At 37.7% G+C, this 22162-nt stretch overlaps 1 protein-coding gene across 6 annotated transcripts in view; it reads left to right on the top strand.

The window, feature by feature from the left end:
* The first annotated feature begins 2015 nt into the window (after positions 1-2015).
* Positions 2016-22162, top strand: part of Gria2 (glutamate ionotropic receptor AMPA type subunit 2) — a 140332-nt gene continuing 120185 nt past the window's right edge. For 4 of the 6 annotated variants that reach the window (XM_070012842.1, XM_070012838.1, XM_070012837.1 and 1 more), the window contains exons 1-2: positions 2017-2598; positions 3114-3254. In XM_070012842.1, coding sequence (XP_069868943.1) covers positions 2511-2598; positions 3114-3254 — 229 coding nt within the window. In that variant the 5' untranslated portion in view covers positions 2017-2510. Of the gene's footprint in view, positions 2599-3113; positions 3255-22162 lie in introns of all 6 variants that reach the window. The other 2 variants (XM_070012841.1, XM_070012840.1) reach the window with 1 other exon arrangement.

The following is a 22162-nucleotide window of genomic DNA, read 5'->3' as shown; positions in this document are numbered from 1 at the left end:
ATTTCAGTTGTTTATTATCTTTTACATAACCATTTACTTCCATCAATTTAAATATGTTGCACATAAATTGAAAGAATTCTGTGCTTGGGTACTATTTTATAAGCAAACAGAATAAACCGAAAAAACTTTATAAATGATTATATTCCTATAATTATACCAAACCATACTAGTATTTTCCCACCTATGAAAGATAAATTCATAACCAATTTGTGAACACAGGTTAATGGAGTACCAGTTGAATTACTGAAGACAAATTTTATTTTGCTATGTTCTATAACCCATTTTTGAAATGTTTTCCTTTCAAAAAATCATTTCAGATTATTTTAACTCTTCTAAGTAGTGATTAAGTATACATGATTTATTCTTTCTGTTACATTATTGAAAATATGCATATAATGTGTATCTCTTACAATTTTTATGTGTTAAATTATAAAATGCTAAGTGTCTGCTGATTCAAATATTCTGCTTTAATTACAGTGTAAATAAAGCAGCTGAAATAAAGTGTTGGTGATAAAACTAGTATGACATATAAACTTAGTAACAGATTACACATATTTTGACTTCCTGGTTCACAAATATCTATGTATGAAGGGTCATCATTTAAGAATCACAGAGCAGGATTTAAGAACAACAAGAGCTACTTTGAACATATCTCATTTTTCAAATGGGACAATTGAGACCTAGTGTGACTACAGCACAAGTGTGAGTTAATCTGTTCCATGGAAAGTGACAGATGTGATATTACTGCTACAGTCCCACAAGAAGGTGAGATGATAAAATGACTCTCATGACAGTTTGGACTATTAGAAGATTTTTCTCTGTGTTGTATTTCTTTAATATTCAGGCCCTTGGAAACAGTTCCATGAAATGTGGTTTAAAACCACAGAAGGTACACAATATAGTGAGGGAATTTCTGAAGCAGCAGAGAATTGCCACAGCAGGTTCCAAGGGATAGATTGATGAGCAACTTGGAGAGCAACAGAAAAAAAAAGTATCTAAAAGCCATGTTTCTCTATTGTATCTATTTATCTATCTATCTATCTATCTATCTATCTATCTATCTATCTATCTATCTATCTATCTATCTATCTATCTATCTGTGTCTCTCTGTCTGTCTGTCGGTCTGTCTGTCTGTCGGTCTGTCTGTCTACCTACCTAACTACCTACCTGTAATGCTCATATATGTGTATAATGTCCTAAGGTGGAAAAAAATTTTCATTTTAGTTCTAAAGAATTTGATATGAACATGATAATATGAACATGCTTCCACCCAAGGCCAGAGCCTATTGCTTTTAAGCCATATAAAAAAAGGCCAGTGAAGGAGCTAAGTTTAAACTGGCATAAGCAACCTGTAAAGAAATCTTCAGTGAAGGCTGCCAAAGCCATCAGCAGGCAGTTAAGGACTGCAAGGGAGCATCACAGTCCAGCAGAATGCGCTTTAAGGATGGATTTCGATCTGGACACTCTCCTCTACAACTTGAGGCTTTCAGGGTTAGAATGTTAGTGTTCTTCCAGCCCCTGGATCGTGACTACATCACATGAAGCCAAAGTTTCTAATATGGGGACACTTCACTGGGATAGGTATTTAATTTGCTTGTTTGCTTTTCATGTCAGGCGATGACAGCATTTCTAGATTGAGTTTTCATAAGAGATTGAGGACAAAATGCAAAAATACTTTTCACCTAAAACAGCAGGGCCTGCCCAGAAATCGCTCCAACGCCAACTACAATCTGCAATTCGACTTCTCCTGCCCAGCAGCCGGAAATCAGCTTTGCAGCATTTGATCCGGGTTGGAGCATCTCAGCAGCTGCAGCAGAAAGAGATGCAGTGGTAGCTCCAGGCGGGAGCGAGGCGCTGTCCTCGGTGCTGAAATTCAGATGCGCGCTCGGTGGGCGCGACAGCTTCAGGAGACCCGAGGTCTCTCCTAGGAGCACCGGCTTCAGGGTTCGGTGCAGCGCTTTCTCGGGGGCTGTGCGGGGTGTCGGACGCTGTGCGGGGGAGGGGTGGGAGAGAGAGCGCGCCCCCTGCCTGCCACCATCCGCGCACGCGCGCCCGGGATTGCCGGCCCCTCTCGGTGACTTGGCTCTGTGCGCGCGTGTGTGAGTGTGTATGTGTGTGTGTGTGTGTGTGTGCGCGCGCGCGCGTGTGTGAGAGAGGAGAGAGGGAGAAGAGAGAGCGAGAGAGGGTGAATGTGTGTGAGTGCATGGGAGGGTGCTGAATATTCGGAGACACTGGGACCACAGCGACAGCTCCACCGAAAACTGCATTCAGCCAATCCTCCGGACTTCGGGAGCGGGGAACAGGGCGCAGGGCAACAAGAGCCACCGGCAGGACCTGGGAGATAGGCATTCTTCTGCCTCCACTTCAGGTTTTTAGCAGCTTGGTGCTAAATTGTTGTCTCAAAATGCAGAGGATCTAATGTACTGAAAAAAACGACCAGAGAAGGAAGAGGAGGAAAAGGAAAAAAAAAAAAGAGGGGGTATTTTGTGGATGCTCTACTTTTCTTGGAAATGCAAAAGATTATGCATATTTCTGTCCTCCTTTCTCCTGTTTTATGGGGACTGATTTTTGGTGTCTCTTCCAACAGCATACAGATAGGTAGGTACCCTTTGTGCTTTGCTTTTGAATTGTGCATAATTTGGTGGTAATCTTTGTTCACAGTGGACAAATTAATTCATGTCATGTAGACTTATGTCATACCTTGACTGCATTCCAGATTTAAATTACCTAGAATGTACATGATTTTCTTGGGATGAAGCACAGGGGAACGACTGTGTCTTTTATACAATACAGAAAAAGGTTTTTCCATTTTGAGTCTCCAAATTGTATTAAATCTTTCTGCCTCCCCGATGTCTCCCAGTTTGCAGGGATTCTCCAGGGGTCAGAATGCAAAGCTTAACATTGGAAGGAAAGAATGACCTTTCCCAACTGCTTACCTTAACTTCAGTCTTATTCCTGTCTTGACCCCTTGGCTACCTTTGGTTCGCACCCGTGAATGTGTTTATTCGTCCTGTTAACATGAATTAGACACTACCCGGGCTGCCGGGTCCCAGGGGCTCAGGCTTTCTCTCCCAGCCACTGACTCTGTTCTCTCGCTTGTTTGTTCTTTGCAGGGGGGTTGTTTCCGAGGGGCGCCGACCAAGAATACAGTGCATTTCGCGTAGGGATGGTTCAGTTTTCCACTTCGGAGTTCAGACTGACACCTCACATAGACAATTTGGAGGTAGCCAACAGCTTCGCAGTCACCAATGCTTGTAAGTCATGAATATTCATGTTTCTCCTCTCCGGGGCTGCACGCGGAGAGCTAGCGATTTCCAGTGTGGGCTGGTGTGTGTGTGTGTGTGTGTGTGTGTGTGTGTGTGTGTGTGTGTGTGTGTGTGTGTGTGTGTGTGTGTGTGTGTCGGTGTGTCGGTGTGAGTGGCTGCACTCGCGGTGCGTGCCAAGGCAGCTGTAATCTCGGGGACCCCCGCTGACTGAGGGGGAGACAAACAGGGGTTCCTAGGCATTGAAGAGTGTGTGCACCAGGGTGCTGGGGAGGGGCTGGAGTTGGGCGTCTTTTTTGGGTTCGGGGATATCTCACTGGTCTTTAATGCCCCACAAAGGCTCTCCTAGCCCTCCCCTTTTGTGCGCCTGCTGGCACTCTGCCAACAGGGAACACGTTGTTCCCCAGGGCGCGCTGTGGGGCTGTTGGACAGATCCCAGGAGGGACTGCCGGAACCCTGATGCCTGAGATTCAGGCTCTACCTCTGCTCCAACTCATACCAAGGCCCCAGCCAATTCTCCCGGTCGAGGAGACAAGTTGTTACAATGTTCACGGAATTGGAATCCGGCTGTTACATAATGCCCACCAAGGGGCGCGGCGCAGCAGGGAGCTAGGCTGTGCAGGCCCAGGCCCGCGGGTGGCTGGAGGCGGTAGGGACCAGGAGGAGGTAGGAGGAGGTGGCTGGTGCGAGGGCCGCCTCTCCGGCTCTGTGAAGCTGAAGTTGAAAGGGGGAAGGGAGGGCATTCCGCCGGGGCAGCCGCGGCCAGCTTGCGGTCCAGAAAAGCGAGGTACTCAGGTAGCCTGTGTCCAGCAAAGGCAGCCCAGGAGGACTCGAATTTAGTTGCAACAGGCCGAGGTTTACAATCTGAAGTCATCGATCAGCCATTTTAGTCCTTGCAGCTCTCCATGTTAGTCCTTTGCTTGCGAGGAAGGTTCCACAACTAGGGAGGAAGCTCTGTCAAAGGTGTGATAAAGCAATGGAAATCAAGCAATTAGGTATCTGGAAGGGCTCAGCAGGAAGGCGTGCGCCCTTTTCTCCGCCGGCGTGGACAGTGCAGCGGTCACTGCCTGGCTCCTGGTTATCCAGTGGCCACCATTTCCTGCTGCTGGGCTAGAGTGATTCTTTCCTGAACTGATCGTAGCAGTTTTCATTTAAGAGAAAAAATTAGGGGAGGATTTTCAAATGGCTCACCTCCCACTCTGGGGCACTGTATGGAGTTAGAGGAAAATTACCACAGGAGGTGCCCAACTGCCACGTCCCACACTGGACAAACAACTGGTGCCATCATTTCCCATGCTCAGCGCTAAGCACGCAGCCCGTGGGTAGCTTGATGGGACCAGGAAAGCATCGCTCTGTGTGCGACTGACTGGCACACGGATGACAAGGAGCAATTCCACTGACTCAGAACAAGGACCTTTCTGTGGTCCTTTTAGATACTACATTTCAGTGGTTTATGAAAGACCAGTTTAAGAAGATTTTAGTGTCATGGCTTTTTTTTTTAATGTTGAAACTGAATAATGAAACTGTGTGTGTGTGTGTGTGTGTGTGTGTGTGTGTGTGTAAGAGAGAGAGCGAGAGAGAGGAAGAAAGAAGCTCTTAAAGTGCATTTTTCTAAAAAGGTTACATTTCTCCCTACAAATCTTAGTGCATACCAAGTAAATACAAAATAAATTGCTTTAATTAAATTTCAAAGACTTCCATGCTTGCTCTGCATACCTATCAAAATCCAATTTCATTTAATATCAGGAAATTTCCCTTTCTTCTAAATTACTAGTTTGGCACTAAACTATCTGAAGTATCTATCTATCTATGATCACTAGTGTGATAATGCTTTGCAAAAATGAATCATAAAAATGATCATGAGTAGAGGAAGTACATTGATTTTTCAAATGTTGCCAGCTGTAGTTTGTGAAAAGAATAGCTTGATTTGAAAAGCTGTCAATAACAGGAGTTTATTCATTGGTAAAAAATGAGGAGAGAAACTCATGGAGAAAAGAACATATACACACATAAAATAAACCTTCCCTGATTCCAATACATGTGGGATTACTGGGATTATGTCATGACCAAAGACTGCAGGCTATGCTACTAGATTTCGGATTTAGTCTTAATATTTTTCAAGCTGGTTTATTTTTATGCAAATTTCATGGAAATAAGATATGTAACTAAAGTGTATCCTATATTAAAATCATGTGTAATCCTGTGAGTTTTCATCTAATGAATTAATCTGTGTGATAAGAATATGTGAATTTCATTGAAAACAGCTGAACATTTTAATATAATTGATCATAGTTCTGAGGAGCTGGGATTATCACATCTTCATTTTGCAAAGACTTTTTTCTTTTAACAAAAAAGCGAACCTAAAATAAAAATTGTACATGTCTCCAGATCCTAACATTATTCCCTCTCAGATTGCTGTCCTAGAATAATACAGAAACAAATCTCTTGGAGGAGCCCAATGCTTTTCAAAGATGACCACATGGGTTTTCAGAATCTTAGCACTGTGCCCCCCATGTTAGAAGCAACCTCACTGATACAGATAACTACTGAGGCATGGTTACAGAAAGAGGGATTCTGAGCAGAATTTTCTAGAGTTAATATTGTTTCATTAATTGAGAAAAATCACTTCGCATTTTGTGTTGCAATTTCTTCAAGGACATGCAAAATCTGTGAAATGGAATATGTTTTTCCTTCACTTCTTTTTTACTTAAAGACAATAGAAAATACAAACTAGTTAATTAGTTTGACTCTCTTTATTGGGGGGCAAAAGAAGAGAGAAGAGAGATAAAGAAGAGAGATGTTTACTTGAATTATGACACTACAAAGTCAACAGTTAAGAAATGAATGACATTTCTAATGTCAAATTTATCAAATTGAGTTTTTATCATTTAAATTCTTCTCAAGATTTTTCTTCAATGCATATTCTTTATTTTCTCATCCTCCCTTTTAAATCATGGAAACTATGATTCTTTCTTGTGTAAAGTGGGATCAATCATGTTAAGTATTTTAACTGCTAACACCAAGGCATCTTTTCCTTCATTTCTTCTATAAACCTAAGGCATTCTTCTCAAATTCCTTATTAAGTAACATGTACCATTACTCATTTCTTAAAAGGTAGCTTGTTCTTTACTTTAACTGAGCCATAAAAATCCCATAGGATTAATTCTATGTAGTAAGAAAAGGAGTTTTATAGTTTGGTGATATAATTGGTTTACTAAATTTTATTCCTTTTCTGGAAATACTGAGTTTGACATTGAGTTAAAGATCCAAGGAGATCTACTGAATATCTTAAGGCTGTGCAAATGAAATGAAGTCGTTCTATTCTCAACTGGGTGTACATTGCACCCAGCTCCCACACCTTGTTCACAGTCACAGTGAGATAATGAATATTTGTTCCTTTTTTGTTTCCATGGATACCTGAGGGAAGACCAGTTTCTTATATCTTTCCTTCCTTCTTTTCTCTTTCACTCTCCCTTTGCTTCTTTTCCCCTTCATCCTATTCATGTTTGCTAGAATTAGTGCTAATATTATATTTTTGATAATTGTTCAATTATATGTCCTCATTATAAGAAACTATAAAGCATAAAACCAGAAGGGAAATCGAGAGTAGCATCTCTACTCATCAGCTGATATTAGCAGCTTCAAGAAGACAGTCACTCATTCAAGATGTATTTATTGAAGGGCTTCTGGCTGTCAGAGACAAGATGAATGCTTTTCCTATGGTAACTCACTTTTGCTAATTCACTTTCCCCTCTATTTGCTAATAGTTCTTACTTGGAGGCCTTCATGCCTGCAAAACAAATTGACATTTGTGGTCTTGTCTAAGAACTTCATTTTAATGATGAAAATGAATTCCTGGAGCTATTAAACACAAATAATTTATTACAGTGACTGAAAAAATAATCCAGAATTTTACAAAAATAATATATCTGGTATTATCTTTACATATACACCCCATAGTTTGCTAACGAGACCAACAGTGGGATTTTATTTTCCTGGAAAATGATGTGTTTCATATCCTAAAGAATTTTAGTAAAATGTTATGCTATGCAATTACAAAGAGCTTTTAGGAATAAAATTGTCTAAAAGGATTATAAGCATGATCTCTGATCTCATAGGATTTTTAACAGGAAATATTGACAGTCTTCACAAACTTTCTATTTTGGTAAGTAATTTTGGCAAACAGCTGTTTCCTTAAGCTAACATTAATTTAATTATTTTATATTTAAATTCTACAACATAACAAAAATAAATCCTAGAAGTATTAAATTTAGAGACAGCAAATAAAAATCTACTCTTTCTCTAAGCCAGCAGATGGAGATGTTGGAGAAAATGTTGCTTGATAAAAACTGTTGCGCACATTGAATACCTTTAAAGGAATTGGAAATAAATTTATTTAGAAATAAAAGATGGAAATGAAATCTAATTTGGGACAATTGAATTGTATTTATTAAAATACATTGAAAAAGGTACTCATTAAAATATACTGCTGAAAAAAATCTTTCAATGCTTCTTTTAGAAACAGATGTCCTTAGTTGTCTTTTTTGTTTTGTTTGTTTTATTTTTGTGCTGGTCCTGTGTCTTGAAATTAGGGCCTGGGCAAAGTCCCTGAGCTGCTTTTGCTTAGGCTAGTGCTCTAGTATTTGAGCTACAGCTCCACTTCCAGCTTTCTGTTTTTGTTTTTGGTGGTTACTTGGAGATAAGAGTCTCACAGACTTTTCTGCCAAAACAGACTTCAAACATGGTCCTCAGATGTTAGCCTCCTGAGTAGCTAGGATTTCAGGGATGATCCACTGGCACCCAGCTTTTTGAGGTGTATTTCTTTTCTTTTCGTTTTCTTTTTTTTTTTTTGGTCGGTCGTGGGGCTTGAACTCTGGGCCTGGGCACTGTCCCTCAGCTCTTCAGCTCAACGCAAGCGCTCTACCACTTGAGCTACAGCGCCACTTCCGGTTTTCTGGTGGTTTATTGGAGATAGGAGTCTCACGGTCTCTCCTGCCCGGCCTGGCTTTGAACCGCCATCCTCCGATCTCAGCCTCCTGAGTAGCTAGGATTACAGGAGTGAGCCACCAGTGCCCGGCTTTAGGTGTATTTCTTAATATTGAACTTTAGTCATGGATCATGAAAATTGTGTATCAGTATTCATTAAATTAATAGATGTTTTCTAAGATTTACATGAATGCAACTCTTCATGTGTGAAGGTGTTTTTGTGTATTCATAGTTAATATTTGTAGCATGTAAATAGAAGTAGGAATAGGTAGATTGGGTGAGCAATCGACTTTAGTCATTTTGTCAAGATATATAGAAAATATTAGAATTACTGGACTTGAACTCAGAGCCTGGACTCCATCCCTGAGATTTGTTTCCTAAAGGCTAATGCTCTACCACTTGAGCCACAGAACCACTTCTAGCTTTTCCTGGGTAGTTTCACAGACTTTCCTGCTCAGGCTATCTTTGATCAGCAATCCTTGTATCTTAGCCTCCTGAGTAGCTAAGATTACAGGCATGAGCTACCAGCACCAGATTGAATTACTGTTTTTGATACATGCAAAAAAAATCAGAATCATATCTGAATCAAAAATCTGAATCAGTTTGGATGTTACTATTTCAATGATGAGAAATTAAAATATTTGGAAAATTATGAATGCAATCCAGATCATAACTCACGACTCAACACTACTTTAAATACCTTATTATATTCAACCAAAATATGAGAAGTAAATAGCTCTTTTATATTGAATAACTTTTTATTGAGTTATTTGCAGTCAAAGTTTTATATCACTTATTGCAAAAGAATTTCAAGAAAGTACAAGAAAGGCTGACAAAGGACACTTGTTTCCTAACAATTTTGGTATGGGTTGCTGAATAAATGAGTTTTCAGACACTGTTTGTACTTTCCTTCCTCCCCTGATCCCTTTATAAATAGCAGTCATAAGATAATTAATTTGCAGAGCACATTAGATCACAAGAAGTAAGATTTATATTATAATAAGAACTATTCTTTATCAACTTTTTAAGGACACAAAAAGTACATTATTGTAAAAGCTAAAACCTTATGGTAGTTTAACCATTTATTTGGATGTGATTGGTCTCTTGGGTAAGTTACATTTCCTATTTCCTTTACCATTGTTTTTGTTTGTTTTGTACCAGTACTGGGGATAGGGCCACATGCTTTCACTTGTCTCTTTCCTTCTAAGCTAGCACTCTGACAATTAAGTCACACCTCAATTTCCAGCTTTTTCCTGGTTAATTAGAAATATGAATCTCATGGATTTGTCTTCCCCAGGGTGGCTTCGAACTTTGGTCTTCGAACCCTGGTCCTCAAATCTCAGCTTCCTTAGAGGCCAGGATTACAATTGTGAACCATCATGGCCAAGCCTATTTCCTTTCCTATTTCTTCCCTTCTCTGTGCTCTCTTTGTGTCTGTCTCTGTCTGTCTGTCTGTCAAAAGATACAGTATTTTTCTTGTAACAGTCCTTTGGCTTGAATTTAGGGCCTGGATACTGTGCCACTTGAGCTACAGCTCCATTTCTGACTTTGTTTTGTGGTTAATGAGAGACAATAGTATCAAGAACTTTCCTGCCTGGGCTGGCTTTGAATTACAGTCCCCAGACCTTAATTTTTTGTGTAATTAGGATTACAAGTGTGAGCCACCAAAACGCAGCTTCCTTTCCTTTTTTTTTTTTCTTTTTTCTTGTGTCGGTCATGGGGCTTGAACTCTGGGCCTAGAGGCTGTCCCTGAGCTCTTCAGCTCAAAGTGAGCACTCTATCACTTGAGCCACAGCGCAACTTCCGGCTTTCTGGTGGTTTACTGGATACAGGAGTCTTACAGATTGTCCTGCTTGGGCTGGCTTTGAACCATGATCTTCAGACCTCAATCTCCTGAGTAGCTAGCATTACAGGCATGAGCCACCAGTGCGTGGCACTTTCTTTCTCTTAAATTGAATTTTACTGAATATTTCTTAGATTTCATTAAATATAGTTTATTTAATTGTACTAAAATTTTGTCCAGATAGCAAGGGTGTTTCTTACAAATAATTATTAAAGAGCTTGTCTCTTTAAATAATCATTAAACCTAATATATCCCATCTTTTTAGTAAAATAGGAAATTTGTTGAACTCAACAATTTAACCTATTCTACATATCAAAAAAAATTTCAAAACGAGATATACTAATTTTGGGGGAAATGATTGTGGTTCTTTTACTGGTACTCATTAGGAATGTTATTTTCAGTTTTAATCCATTTTCAAGCATTTTATTATTTTTCATAATTTTATTTCATAACTACAGTCTTCAAATCCATATCTGCTTTGTTTACTCTTTTGATTGCTTTTCAGAATTTTACATTATAGCTTTATATAGTTTATTTACTATTATGCTGTGTTAATATTGTTTACTAAAGTATAAGCACAAATTGAAGAATAGAACTGATTTTATTTTAATTTATCTAAATGTGTTGTATGGTCTTCTAATGATTTTACACTGATAAATTCTAGTTAACTTCAGAAAGTTAACTGATGGAAATGAGAGAAAGATGTTCATATGGACTATGCTTATTATTGAAATAAGATGTATTATTACCAGACTCTTCATCTCGATAACAGAATATAAACCAAGCCAATATATCTAGCTTTGATAGTGAAACTCAGATTATATTGCTTGGCCTAACAAAAATACCTTCAGTCCATAAACTTTTTGTGGTGATATTAAATCTCTGGTTTAAAATAATTCTGTTGAAATTAAGCATTCATTTCATAATTACTCTGGCATCAGTATTTAGAGCATTGCTGTAAGACCATGTCATGAATTTGATAATATAGATTCATTTCTTATGCATGAGCAATGCTTAAGAGTAAATATTTTCAGAGTAAAGAAAAATATTTATTTGCCATTATTACAGATTGAAATTGACAGATTTTTTTCATAGTGTGAGAGACGAAGCCATGGAGACAAAAGGAAAACTACAAGATATATTGGAACTTGGCAGTTGACAGGGTTGTAGGAATTTAGACCTGTAATTCTTTCCTTTTCTCCTTCCTTCCTTCCTTCCTTCCTTCCTTCCTTCCTTCCTTCCTTCCTTCCTTCCTTCCTTCCTTCCTTCCTGTCTCCTCCTTTCTTCCACATTCCTTTTATTTAAAGTTTGCTTAGTCTATATTTGAATTGAACTATTATAAAAGAGAAAATTCTTACCATAATATTAATTTTGACAATTTTTTGAAACTATTGTTTCCAGAGTGACATAAGAGAGAAAGGAAGCAATTTGTCTACTCAGGCAAAAATACAAATTTATGGTACTTTATCATTCTGGGATAGTGAAATAGTTTTCCTCAAAAAGTACAAGGTTAAATAATGACTAAAAATTTTAGAAACCAGGATATAGAGCACACTATTAGTCTATGGATTTTGTGGGGAACATGAGCTATGCCTGAAAGCAGTCCTTATCTCTTACCTGGAGCAGCTGAGATCTTGTAAGCCACACAGCTCCTGATAAATATTAACAGAGATCATCATTGATGACACATTGCTATTTCTCTCTTCGTTTTTACTGTCCTAGGATTTGAATTCAGGATTTGAACTTGCTAGGCAGATGCCCTACCACTTGAGACACATCTTTAGCCCTTTTCATTTTTGTTGATTTTTTAAAGAAGGGTTCTCACAATACTTCATCAGCCAGCCTGAACTGTGATCTTTGTACTTTGTGTTTTTCACCTATCCAAGATGACAAGAGTTCACTCTTTTATGTAGATTTTACCTGAGTTGAGATGTCACAAACTCTTTTTTTTTTCTTTTAATATTATTTTATTTTATTTGAGAACATACTGTACAGAGGGGCTACAATTACATGGGCAGGATAATGCATACATTTCTTACCAAGCATTGCAGCCTCCTCCTTTGTTTACCCTTCACCTCCCTTCCCAGCCTCCCCCCTCCCCCCACCCAATTATACCCCCCTCCCCCCCACCGACATTGTAAAGCTGGTTTTGACATGACATTTTGTACTTCTCATTGTTGCAACAGGTCCACCTGAATCCTTAAACGACTTGTTTGTCCCCATCTCCTCCACATGTTATACTGACATCAAATATAGTGAAAGCGGGGGTTACACTGTGGGGGAGGGACATACAAAGCAACAAAGAAATAATCTTATAAATGCGTTAGAAACACATGCATGAAAGAAACGAAAACATTATTTTGTCTGAGGTGACCTCTAACTATGATCTCCCAATCTCTGCTAATAGAGTAGCTAGGATTAAGGCATGGGCCATTATGCACAAGTTAAATTTTTCCATTTTTAACATTAATTGTAGCTATGAACAATCTTGCCCATGTAATTGTAACCCTCCTGTACAGTATTTTCACAATAAAAAAGGATTTCAAAGCAAAACAAAACAAAACAAAAAAACAAATATTTTTTAAAAAGAAAATCTATAGTTTTCACATATGCAGACGGTTAGTCTTCACATATCCAGATGAATATGGAAAAAGCTCCTTGGGTTCTTCCTGGAGGGAACATTGCCATCACACACAGCATCTCTGTTGGAAGTGTTTGGCAGTGAGGGGTGTTTCCTTGGTTGTGTTACTATTTTACAACCAGAGAGGGGATTCTGAGAGCATAGGCAATCAATCAAAAAGATTATCAGGAAGCCAGGTAGTTTTAGTTCTTTCGATATAGTACTATAAAACTCTCCTCTTTAGGTCTTAGGACATAGGTAAGTCAGAGTTATCATCATGCTAGTGAACAGAGAAAGATAGTTTTCTCTCCTTCTATTCTCTCCCTCTCTCCTTCTTTCTCTCATTCTCTCTCTCTCTCTCTCTGATGGTACAAGCCTTGAAATCAGGGCCTCATGCTCTTGCTAATCATGCTTGCTCATGCCAGTGTTTTACCACTTAAGACCAGACTCCAGTGTGGCATTTTGCTAGTTAATTGAAAATGAAGTCCCACAGACTTTTCTGCCAGGGCTGGCTTTGAACTGAGATCTTCCATGTCTCAACCTCCTAGGTAGCTAGGATTACAGGTATGAGCTACCAGTTCCAGCTTCAGAAATCCATCTGTGAAGATCGGATGAACAACCATTGAATCTTTGCAATTTGCATTCCTGATGTCCTGGGTCAGAGATTAGCATTGGTCAAGCCCCTGGGCATGTAAGTGAAATCTAGCTATCCTACTGGATGTGTGACACTGGGTAAGTCACCCATCTGTGTCTCAGCTTCCAGCTGTGTAGAGGGACACATCCATGATCAGGTATTTTGTGTGTGTGAAGATACACATACTAGTTTAGCTATGTGTATGTACAAAAGTCAGAACTTTAAAAAAATATTTCATGCTATGTGGGGATCTTTACATAGCTTTGATCAGCACTATCCATAAGAGGAAGAAAAAATTAGTTACTTACTGGAGAAGACATGTACTGCATTTATCCCTGGGCAGACCAAATACTGTTTGTTGACAAAGAAGAAACTAACAACTACAGAAGCCACTTCAAATAATGTGTGGTGCACTGCAACTAGAGGATAAATTTTCAAATCAGAGTATGGAGCGTCTAGCAGAGTAGTCTCTTCTTCCTGCCATCTCCAAGTCTTTATTGCCTATATTTTTCATTAACATTACTGAGGTTATTAAATGAGAAAATAAACACCTATTTCCATTTGTTGGAAAGCAGTGGTTCCTTCTACCACTCCTTTACTGGGAGTTGGAAGTGCACTCTGAGCCAATGAGAAGAATGAAATGGAAGTTTCTGCCTTGAGAGAATTTATAATCTCGTGTGTGTGTGTGTGTGTGTGTGTGTGTGTGTGTGTGTGTGTGTATTTTTTCAGAGCACTTTGTTTTGTCTGCATTTCATGCACTTCTACAAAGTTCATAGAATAATTATGTCCCACTTTTAGATGGGAAAGAAAACTTGAGGTGAATTATGTCCCACTTTTAGATGGGAAAGAAAACTTGAGGTGACTTGGTCAAAGCTACTGTAAATTTGTGAAATTTCCTCTACCAAACAAATTGGTGACTTCCTGAGGCAGAACCTGTTATTCTCACTTGGCAATATAGCTGATGTGTCAAAATGTACAATCGGGATGAAATTTCTGGGTCCAACTTTTACAAATCATGACATTTTCATATTGCTAGTCTTGATTCCTCATTAAAATGGACATCATTTTAATACATGTTCGGCAAAGTTACTGTTGGATTGGAATGACAATGATTGTCCTACTAGTAGAGTGATTAACACCACAATTTCAGTGATTCTAAACCCCCTGTGTGTATTTTAATCCTGTGTATTTAGCCATACTGTAGGTGCATAAGAGAGAAGGTTGCTGAGTTCCTTCTTTATCATTTCCAAAATAATGAACCATTATTTTAATATTCAAGGAACTCAAGGATGAAGGTTTTATTTTATCATCATTTTTAGAAAACTACAAAACAAATGCATTCTAGGATAATTGTGGTATGTTCTTGACTCCTGTCCCTCCCCAACTCAGAAGAAAAACAAAACCTGAATATCACATACAGTTTAAAACTGAACATTGGGAATAACATTTAGTTTGAATATCTGATACTATAAGTATTCATATATTTATATACTAATAGAATATGGTATGATTAATATATATTAGTATATAGTATTTGATTATATTATATGATAGTATATGATTATATTATATGGATACATTATATGATACTATTAGTACATTTAAATTACAAAGTGTTGGTATGATTTTTCTCATGAGTAGGGTTATATGAAAGATAGGTCAGCTTTATTGTGGACTTCTTTGCTGAAGTCAGTTGTCTGCATTTTGCTGTCTAGTACTTTGCCATCTGCCTCCTGCATTTCTTCCCCAGCAGGAATAAAGAAGCTGTTTTTGTCTGATGTTCATCTGTAGAAAAATCTGGGCCAGACGCTAATGGCTCACACCTCTGAGTTACTACTAGGTGAGATCTACTACTAGGCTGAGATCTGAGGATCCTGGGTTGAAGCCAGACAAATCCAAGAGATTCTTATGTCAAATTAACCTTCAATAAACTAAAATTAGAGGTGTGGTTTGAATGCTATAGCACCAACCTTGAACAATAAAGCCAAACAAGAGTTCCAGCACTTGAATTCATGAGTTCAATCCATAATATCAGCCCAGAACATTTTTTTTAATGAAGGAGAGGAATTAAGAAAGAGTAACATAGATGGGGTGAATTTGATGAAAGAAAATTACATGCATGTTGTCATGTTGTAAATATCACAATAAAGCCCCTTTGTACAATTAATTGGTGCTAATAAAATTCTAAATAAATATTTGGCCTTAACTTACTTTCTGAGTGAAGCAGAATGCTGGGAAGAGGCTATATCCCTTATAATGAGTGACAATAACAATGTCCTACACATGAGCTAAATATTTTGGCCTTTATAAAATATTCACTACCTCATTCTGTGCTGACTCTCTTTATTTTAATGTTGTTTTATTTTGCTGTTAACAGCAGTTACATGAACTCTTTAATGTAGTATAGTAGGAATTCAGGTCAAAATTATTCTGCTTAAGCAAATCTGTGTATTTACAAGAAAAGGTATGATGACAGTTTTGGACTTTGCCTGAAGCAGGATGCATTTTCATAAAGCAGTAACATTCTCTTAGTGCTTTAACCTCAGTGTTTGTGGTCACCAGAAGCTTAGCATATCACTTGTCTTGCTTTTCACACTTCTTTAAACTTGTAGCTCCATACTACTCAGAGCTGATTGTGTCCATAATGTATAAGTGAGAAAGTACAAGATAAGCTTTTTTGTTAGAAATTATTGATGAGTAAGAAGGCTTTTCTTTCTTTTTTATTAAAATATAAGACCAAAATTTTTATTTAGTTTGTCTAGAACTTTATAATATACAAACACAGACAGGGGATTATTCTATTAGCTGCAAGCAATGAAGAAACCTAGAGATTACTGTTTCAGAACAGAAACAGAAACTTTTTTACTGATTTCCTCTGCATTAAATTTCTCCTATTTAAAACACCACTGGGACTGTATTTCAAGATAAAGAAGCAATTGTTTTGCATGAAATTTTTATGCAATATAAGTAAGTTCATGCATTCAAATTTTTCAAATTCATTCTCAAAAAAGTATTACTTTTGCATCAATTTTTATCACATTGTGTTCTTGTTTCCGGGGTGTCCTCGTGTGTGTGTGTGTGTGTGTGTGTGTGTGTGTGTGTGTGTGTGTGTGTGTGTGTGTGTGTGTGCGCGCGCTCACACGCGTACGCGCCTGTGTTTGGTGTGTGTATCTGTTGTCCTACAAAAATATATATTTACTATACTTAAATATTTTACTATGCTTAACTTTGTAACTTTAAAATCATGAAAACACCACCATAACAATGATATGAATATAACATTTTTAAGTTTCTTCCCTTGTTAAGAACAATTAACAAAAGATCCACCATTGTGATAAAATCTAAAATGCATTGTACAGTGGACTTAACTATCTCAAAGGATCTATTTATCTTTTATGGCAACAAATACATTCTCTCTCTCTCTCTCTCTCTCTCTCTCTCACACACACACACACATATACACATACACACACATACATACAAACCACATATATATTAACAGAATTGAAAAATAAAAGGGAAGAGATGGGTCTAAGAGGGTTGAAGATGTTAAAGTGGTCACATAGACTGCATTGTATACATAAGCTGCATTGTATACATAAGCTGCTTTGTTAAATAGCTTTAAAAAATTCAATACCTAACCTAAAATCAAGGTAAGTAAGGTTAGGGGTAGGGTGGAAAGGGTGAGTGAGAATACGTGGCATTGATCAAGCTGCACCGTATTCATAAACTGCTTTGATGAATGACAAGTCCTTTACACAATTACTTAAAGATAATAAAATATTCAATAAAAATACATTATGCAAAAGAAACAAGTCAGACACAGAAAAAGTCAATGTCAATATGCAGCGACAGGGGCGAGGGGGTGGGGAAAGTGAGCAGGGAAGGGGCGGGCAGAAGAACTCAGGTTTTGGGAACAACAGACCCGAAGCAATTCCTGCAGTTTAATCCTGAGTTCCATTAACAAGCATTTTTATTGAGCTTAGCAGGTGAGGACTGAAGATATGGGCAAAGGCTAGGGTTACAATCATTAACATGAGGCATAGTTTCCATGCAAGTCATTATTGACTTCCTTATGGAGGAAGCTGGAGGGAAACAATAGACATTCCAACATTAACACAGACTCCCATCTTAAACACACTTAGAGTAGTAATTTGAGCCTCTGTATTGCCTAGACTACTCCATCTTTCCAGGGCAGCAGCCTCCAGTGCTCTGGGCGCTTTACTGAAAGATTGGTGTTGCAATCTCAGCCACTTCAGACCTCACAGCTTGGCTATAGGACTCTTCACAAGTCAAAAATCAAAATCATTGAATAGAATGTCAGTCATGTTATTATGAAGATAGAGGCAGACCTGGGAAGGTGTTATTCGAATAGTGTAGTATTTCTACTTGTAAAAGATGAATAAGTCTTTTCTTTACAGCCAAAGAAGTCATTAATCTTGGTAGTCACATAGTTTTCTTATTGTGTTAGAATGTGTAGTCATTGTTGTAGATCATTTATAAACATTATTCTTTGCCTTGGAAGTGGATTCGAATAAAAATATATTAATCAGAACTGGTAATTCCAAATTTTATGAGGAAAAAGTAAAAAAAAAAGACTCTTGGTGTTGTTTGCCCTAAAATATCTGATTTAGAATATGCTTTAGGAGCAAATTGTTGTCCAATTGAAAACATCAAGTAATATCCTTGTTAAATGAGGCTATTAGTTGTAGTGCTAATTGCATAGTTGTCAAAAACAATTTCAGTCTTTGAATCATATTTAGACATGACAAATTATATTTTATTTTGTATATGAGTATTCCCTTTCATGGACAGAATCTTTTAATTTAGTTTTTGTTTTACAGGATCTCCCTGTGTAGCCTGCGTTGTTCTTGAGCTACTCAGCTCAGGTTAGCTTCCTTGCCTCAGTCTGGGCTTTCATTTCCACCTGAGTTCATTTGTGCTATAGAAATTGTTAGAGGCCCATACTTTACTGTATGTGATGTTGGTATAATTTGTGGAGGGGAAGGGAAAAAAAAACAAATCGTTTAACTAGGGATACAGGTGGACCCATTGAAACAATGAGATGTACAAGTTGTTATGTCAAAAAACGAAATTTACAACTTTGGTGGGGGGTGGGGAGAGGATCAGGTGGGAAGAGAGGGGGAGTATGGGAAGGGATGGGAAGGGGAAACAAAGAGGAGGCAACAATGCTTGATAAGAAATGTACTCGTGGGGCTGGGAAGGTGGCTCAGTGGTAGAGCGCTTGCCTTGCATGCCTGAGGCCCTGGGTTCTATTCCTCAGCACCACATAAGCAAAAAGAAAAAAGCCGGAAGTGGCGCTGTGGCTCAAGTGGTAGAGCACTAGCCTTGAGCTGAAGACCTGAGGGACAGTCCCCAGGACCGGACCAAAAAAAAAAAAAAAAAAAAAGAAATGTACTCGTTATCTTGCCCATGTAATTGTAACTCCTCTGAATAGTATTCTCACTAAATAACTAAATAAATAAATAAAAATTTAAAAAACAAAAACAAAAACAAAACTAAAAAAAAAGATGAATTTATGTGGATGATACTATTTAAGTATAATAAGTTCTTTTGTGGCTTATTACTAAAGAAGCAAGTTTTAAGTACTTCAATAGTATTAAAATGTGTTTTGTAATGTTTATACATTCAGCTATTTTGGATAGCCTTAGAAACATGAATAACTTGCTAGCATCTCAAAATAGTAAAACAGATAATATATACTCTAAACTTTGATTTTTATAACAATGTGAACATTTCTGGTAGAAAAACACAATTATCTGAAAAACTTGATACAGTTTTCAATGTTTAAAAAGTTATAAAAGGAAGCTAAAATGTGTTTTTAAAGAGGCAGAGTAAGAACACCACCACACACTGTGGTATTCAGGTAAGGGGTAGGTTTATTCATCGTTCTGGCTGGCACCAGGCCAGGGTGGCACCCCATGCGACTGAGAAAGAGGGTGCCTGACTCTTGGTCATGCCTTATCTAGGGTATGGCGAGGAAAGGTGTGGCCGAGTAAAGGGAGGTGGGACCAGGTGGGAGAAAGGTGTGGCCACATCATATCCAGAAGTGACATCAGTGGATGCAACCTCTTCCAGTGTGTCAGTTGCCTAGGTAACGACTGGGCAGAGACTTGGCTGTGAGGAAGGTGGGGTCTGCTAGCCGTCCAGGAGCGGACCTTACAAAATGCTTATTTTCAGCTATAGCTATTTATTTTAGGTGAGTAGAGATTTAAGATATTTAGAAGAATTCATTTAGTTTCTTTATAAAAATTGTGGTGGAAATAACTCATGCATATGGCAATGGAAACACTACAAAAGGAGATATAGTAAATAAATATTGAATCTATCTTCCACCTTCATTTTTCTGAGGTAATTATCCTCAGTGGTTTCTAGACATAGAGGTATTATACACATTGCTTCATGTCTGCTGCCTGAGTTGTTTGGTAGGCTTAGCTTGCCCAATTGGAGCTACAGCACTTGAGCCATGCTTCCAGCCCAAGTGATTGCTAACTATTTTGAAGATGGAATGTCACAGATGTCACAGACTTTTCTTTCATTGCTAGCTTCAAACCACAATCTTCCAGAGTAAATAAAATGACAAATGTGAGCCACCAGCATCCAGGACAATACTTGTTGTATTTGTATAGATTGCCCTTCTTCTGTGCAGTGAACAGGATAGCAGTCTGTTATTCTGCCTCCCTTTTGTTGATTATTTTCTTTCTACCTTCCTTACTTTCTCTTTTATTTATTTTTTGGTGTTGGGATGGAACCTAGAACCTAGTACATGCTGTGCCACTGAGTTATATCTCCACAGTACATCTATTTTAATAATTTGTTCAAGTGAGAATAAATTGTTATAAGTGAAATTTGTAGGCAAATGTGTTTGCATTTCCAAGTCTGCTAGATTGTGTTTTTTTTTAAGGCCTGACAATTTAAATCCTACCCAGAATGCATACAAGTTGTTTCTGCCTGTTCTCATTGTTGCTGCTTACATTCAAGTTTTTAAAGCTTTGCCATGCTCATTGCTGAATTTTATAATGAGGAAACAACCTACGTATGTCTATGAGTATAGACTACGAGATGGGGAGCACAAGACTACGTCCATGCGTAGAGTTTGGCCCAATTTTAATTTAGATATCATGATATATTTTATGATGTGATATGTGTTTGTATCTGTGTCTGTGTACACGCACTTTTTTTCCATTTATGTTTGCAGCTTTTTGTTGTTTTTGTTGTTGTTTGTTTGTTTGTTTGTTGGTACTGGCCTTGGAGCCTGAACTCAGGGCATTGATAGTGTCCCTGAGATGCTTTCCTCAAGGATAGTCAGTACTCTACCATTTTGAGCCACAACCTCACATGTGGCTTTTTTAGTGCTTAATGACAGATGAGAGTTTCACAGAAGTTCCTGCCGAGGCTGGCTTTTTGCTGAGATCCTCAGATCTGAGCCTTCTAAGTAGCTAGGCTTACAGAAGTGAGCCCAGTGCCCAGGCAGGGACCTCCTGCCCTTTTTTTTTTTTGAATCACAGTTGGCTCTTTTTAAGAATAATCACCATTTCAGCTGATAATTTTTATGAGTACTTATATATTTAATTTTAATTAGCAAAGTTTAGAAATTGTTTTACTGCCTCAGGATATTTATCTCTTGCTTAGAAACACTTTTCCCACTTATGATTATTAAGAGAAAATTTCCTATGTTTCTGTTGCCTGTCCATCCTATTTTTACTTCTTATTTTGACTTCTTGATCCAATATATATTTGACTCAAGTGAGTTTATTTGATATATACTCCAGAATATCACAATAGTATTTTTTCTAACACAGTTAATTCAAGTGTCAGAACATAGAAAAATCATTTTTTTCTTTATTGAATTTGAAATCTATCAGATTTTCTTTTTAAGTAAATAATATATTAAGGAGTAAACAGCAAGCAGGATATTTACACAGAATAAATTGACAAGTTAGTCCTTTGTTATACATAAAGGAATATTAAAACAATGTGCCATTTCTTTCCTGAGAATACTGTCTTCATAAATTGTACTTTTATATTACTGTGGTTTCAGATCATTTAAAGAAGATGTCAGACTTTGAACATTAACTGAACCCTGAGGGATAAATAAAAGACACTGTAATGCTTTGCAGCTTGCAACATTAAGCTACTTAATTGGACTGCTAGTTTTGACTATTTCCTAACCTCTACTAACTTTTACCTAATGAATTATGGCTGTGACATAGTTTTTGAATATCATGTGGAAGTCAATTCATTGTATCAGTTCATATTTGGTCACAAATAAAGTATTAAAATCAAAGGCCGTAGTCTACATGCAATAGAGAAGGCAAATGACTCTGATCTCCCTGGCTTTGCTTTAATAATGCAATTCAATTTTTTTCTGGTTTGGAAAACCACTTGTGTTCTCTATCTAAAACCACATATGAACCTATACATGCATGAATCTGATTTCAACTTTAACCTTAAAAAGCCTTAAATAAAATATATAAATCTGTTCTGCTCACCTATTGGATCAAGAAATAAACTGTGTATTTTTGGTTCAAAATCAGAGAAATGGGTAAAGGTTTAATGATCTTCTTTGATGGGAACTCTGAAATCAGTGTGGGCTTACTGATGGGAGTAGTGGCTAAAGGCCTTGAGATATCCTTTCTAGCTCATGCTCTTCAATGAATATTAAAGTGGAAATGTTTTTAACTTTCATTATAATTTAAAGCTGGGCTCTAGCCATTCTTTTATTTACTAATATAGCCTTTGCTTGTAAAATTATAGAATAATTTTGTCTGGTTAAAGATAGCCCTATGTTTAGA

Source organism: Dipodomys merriami, unplaced genomic scaffold (assembly GCF_024711535.1).
Source record: "Dipodomys merriami isolate MVZ:Mamm:240054 unplaced genomic scaffold, mDipMer1.0.p SCAF_9, whole genome shotgun sequence".
Taxonomy (NCBI): domain Eukaryota; kingdom Metazoa; phylum Chordata; class Mammalia; order Rodentia; family Heteromyidae; genus Dipodomys; species Dipodomys merriami.
Note: the sequence above shows the minus strand (reverse complement) of the source record. Positions and strands in the feature narration are given on the sequence as shown.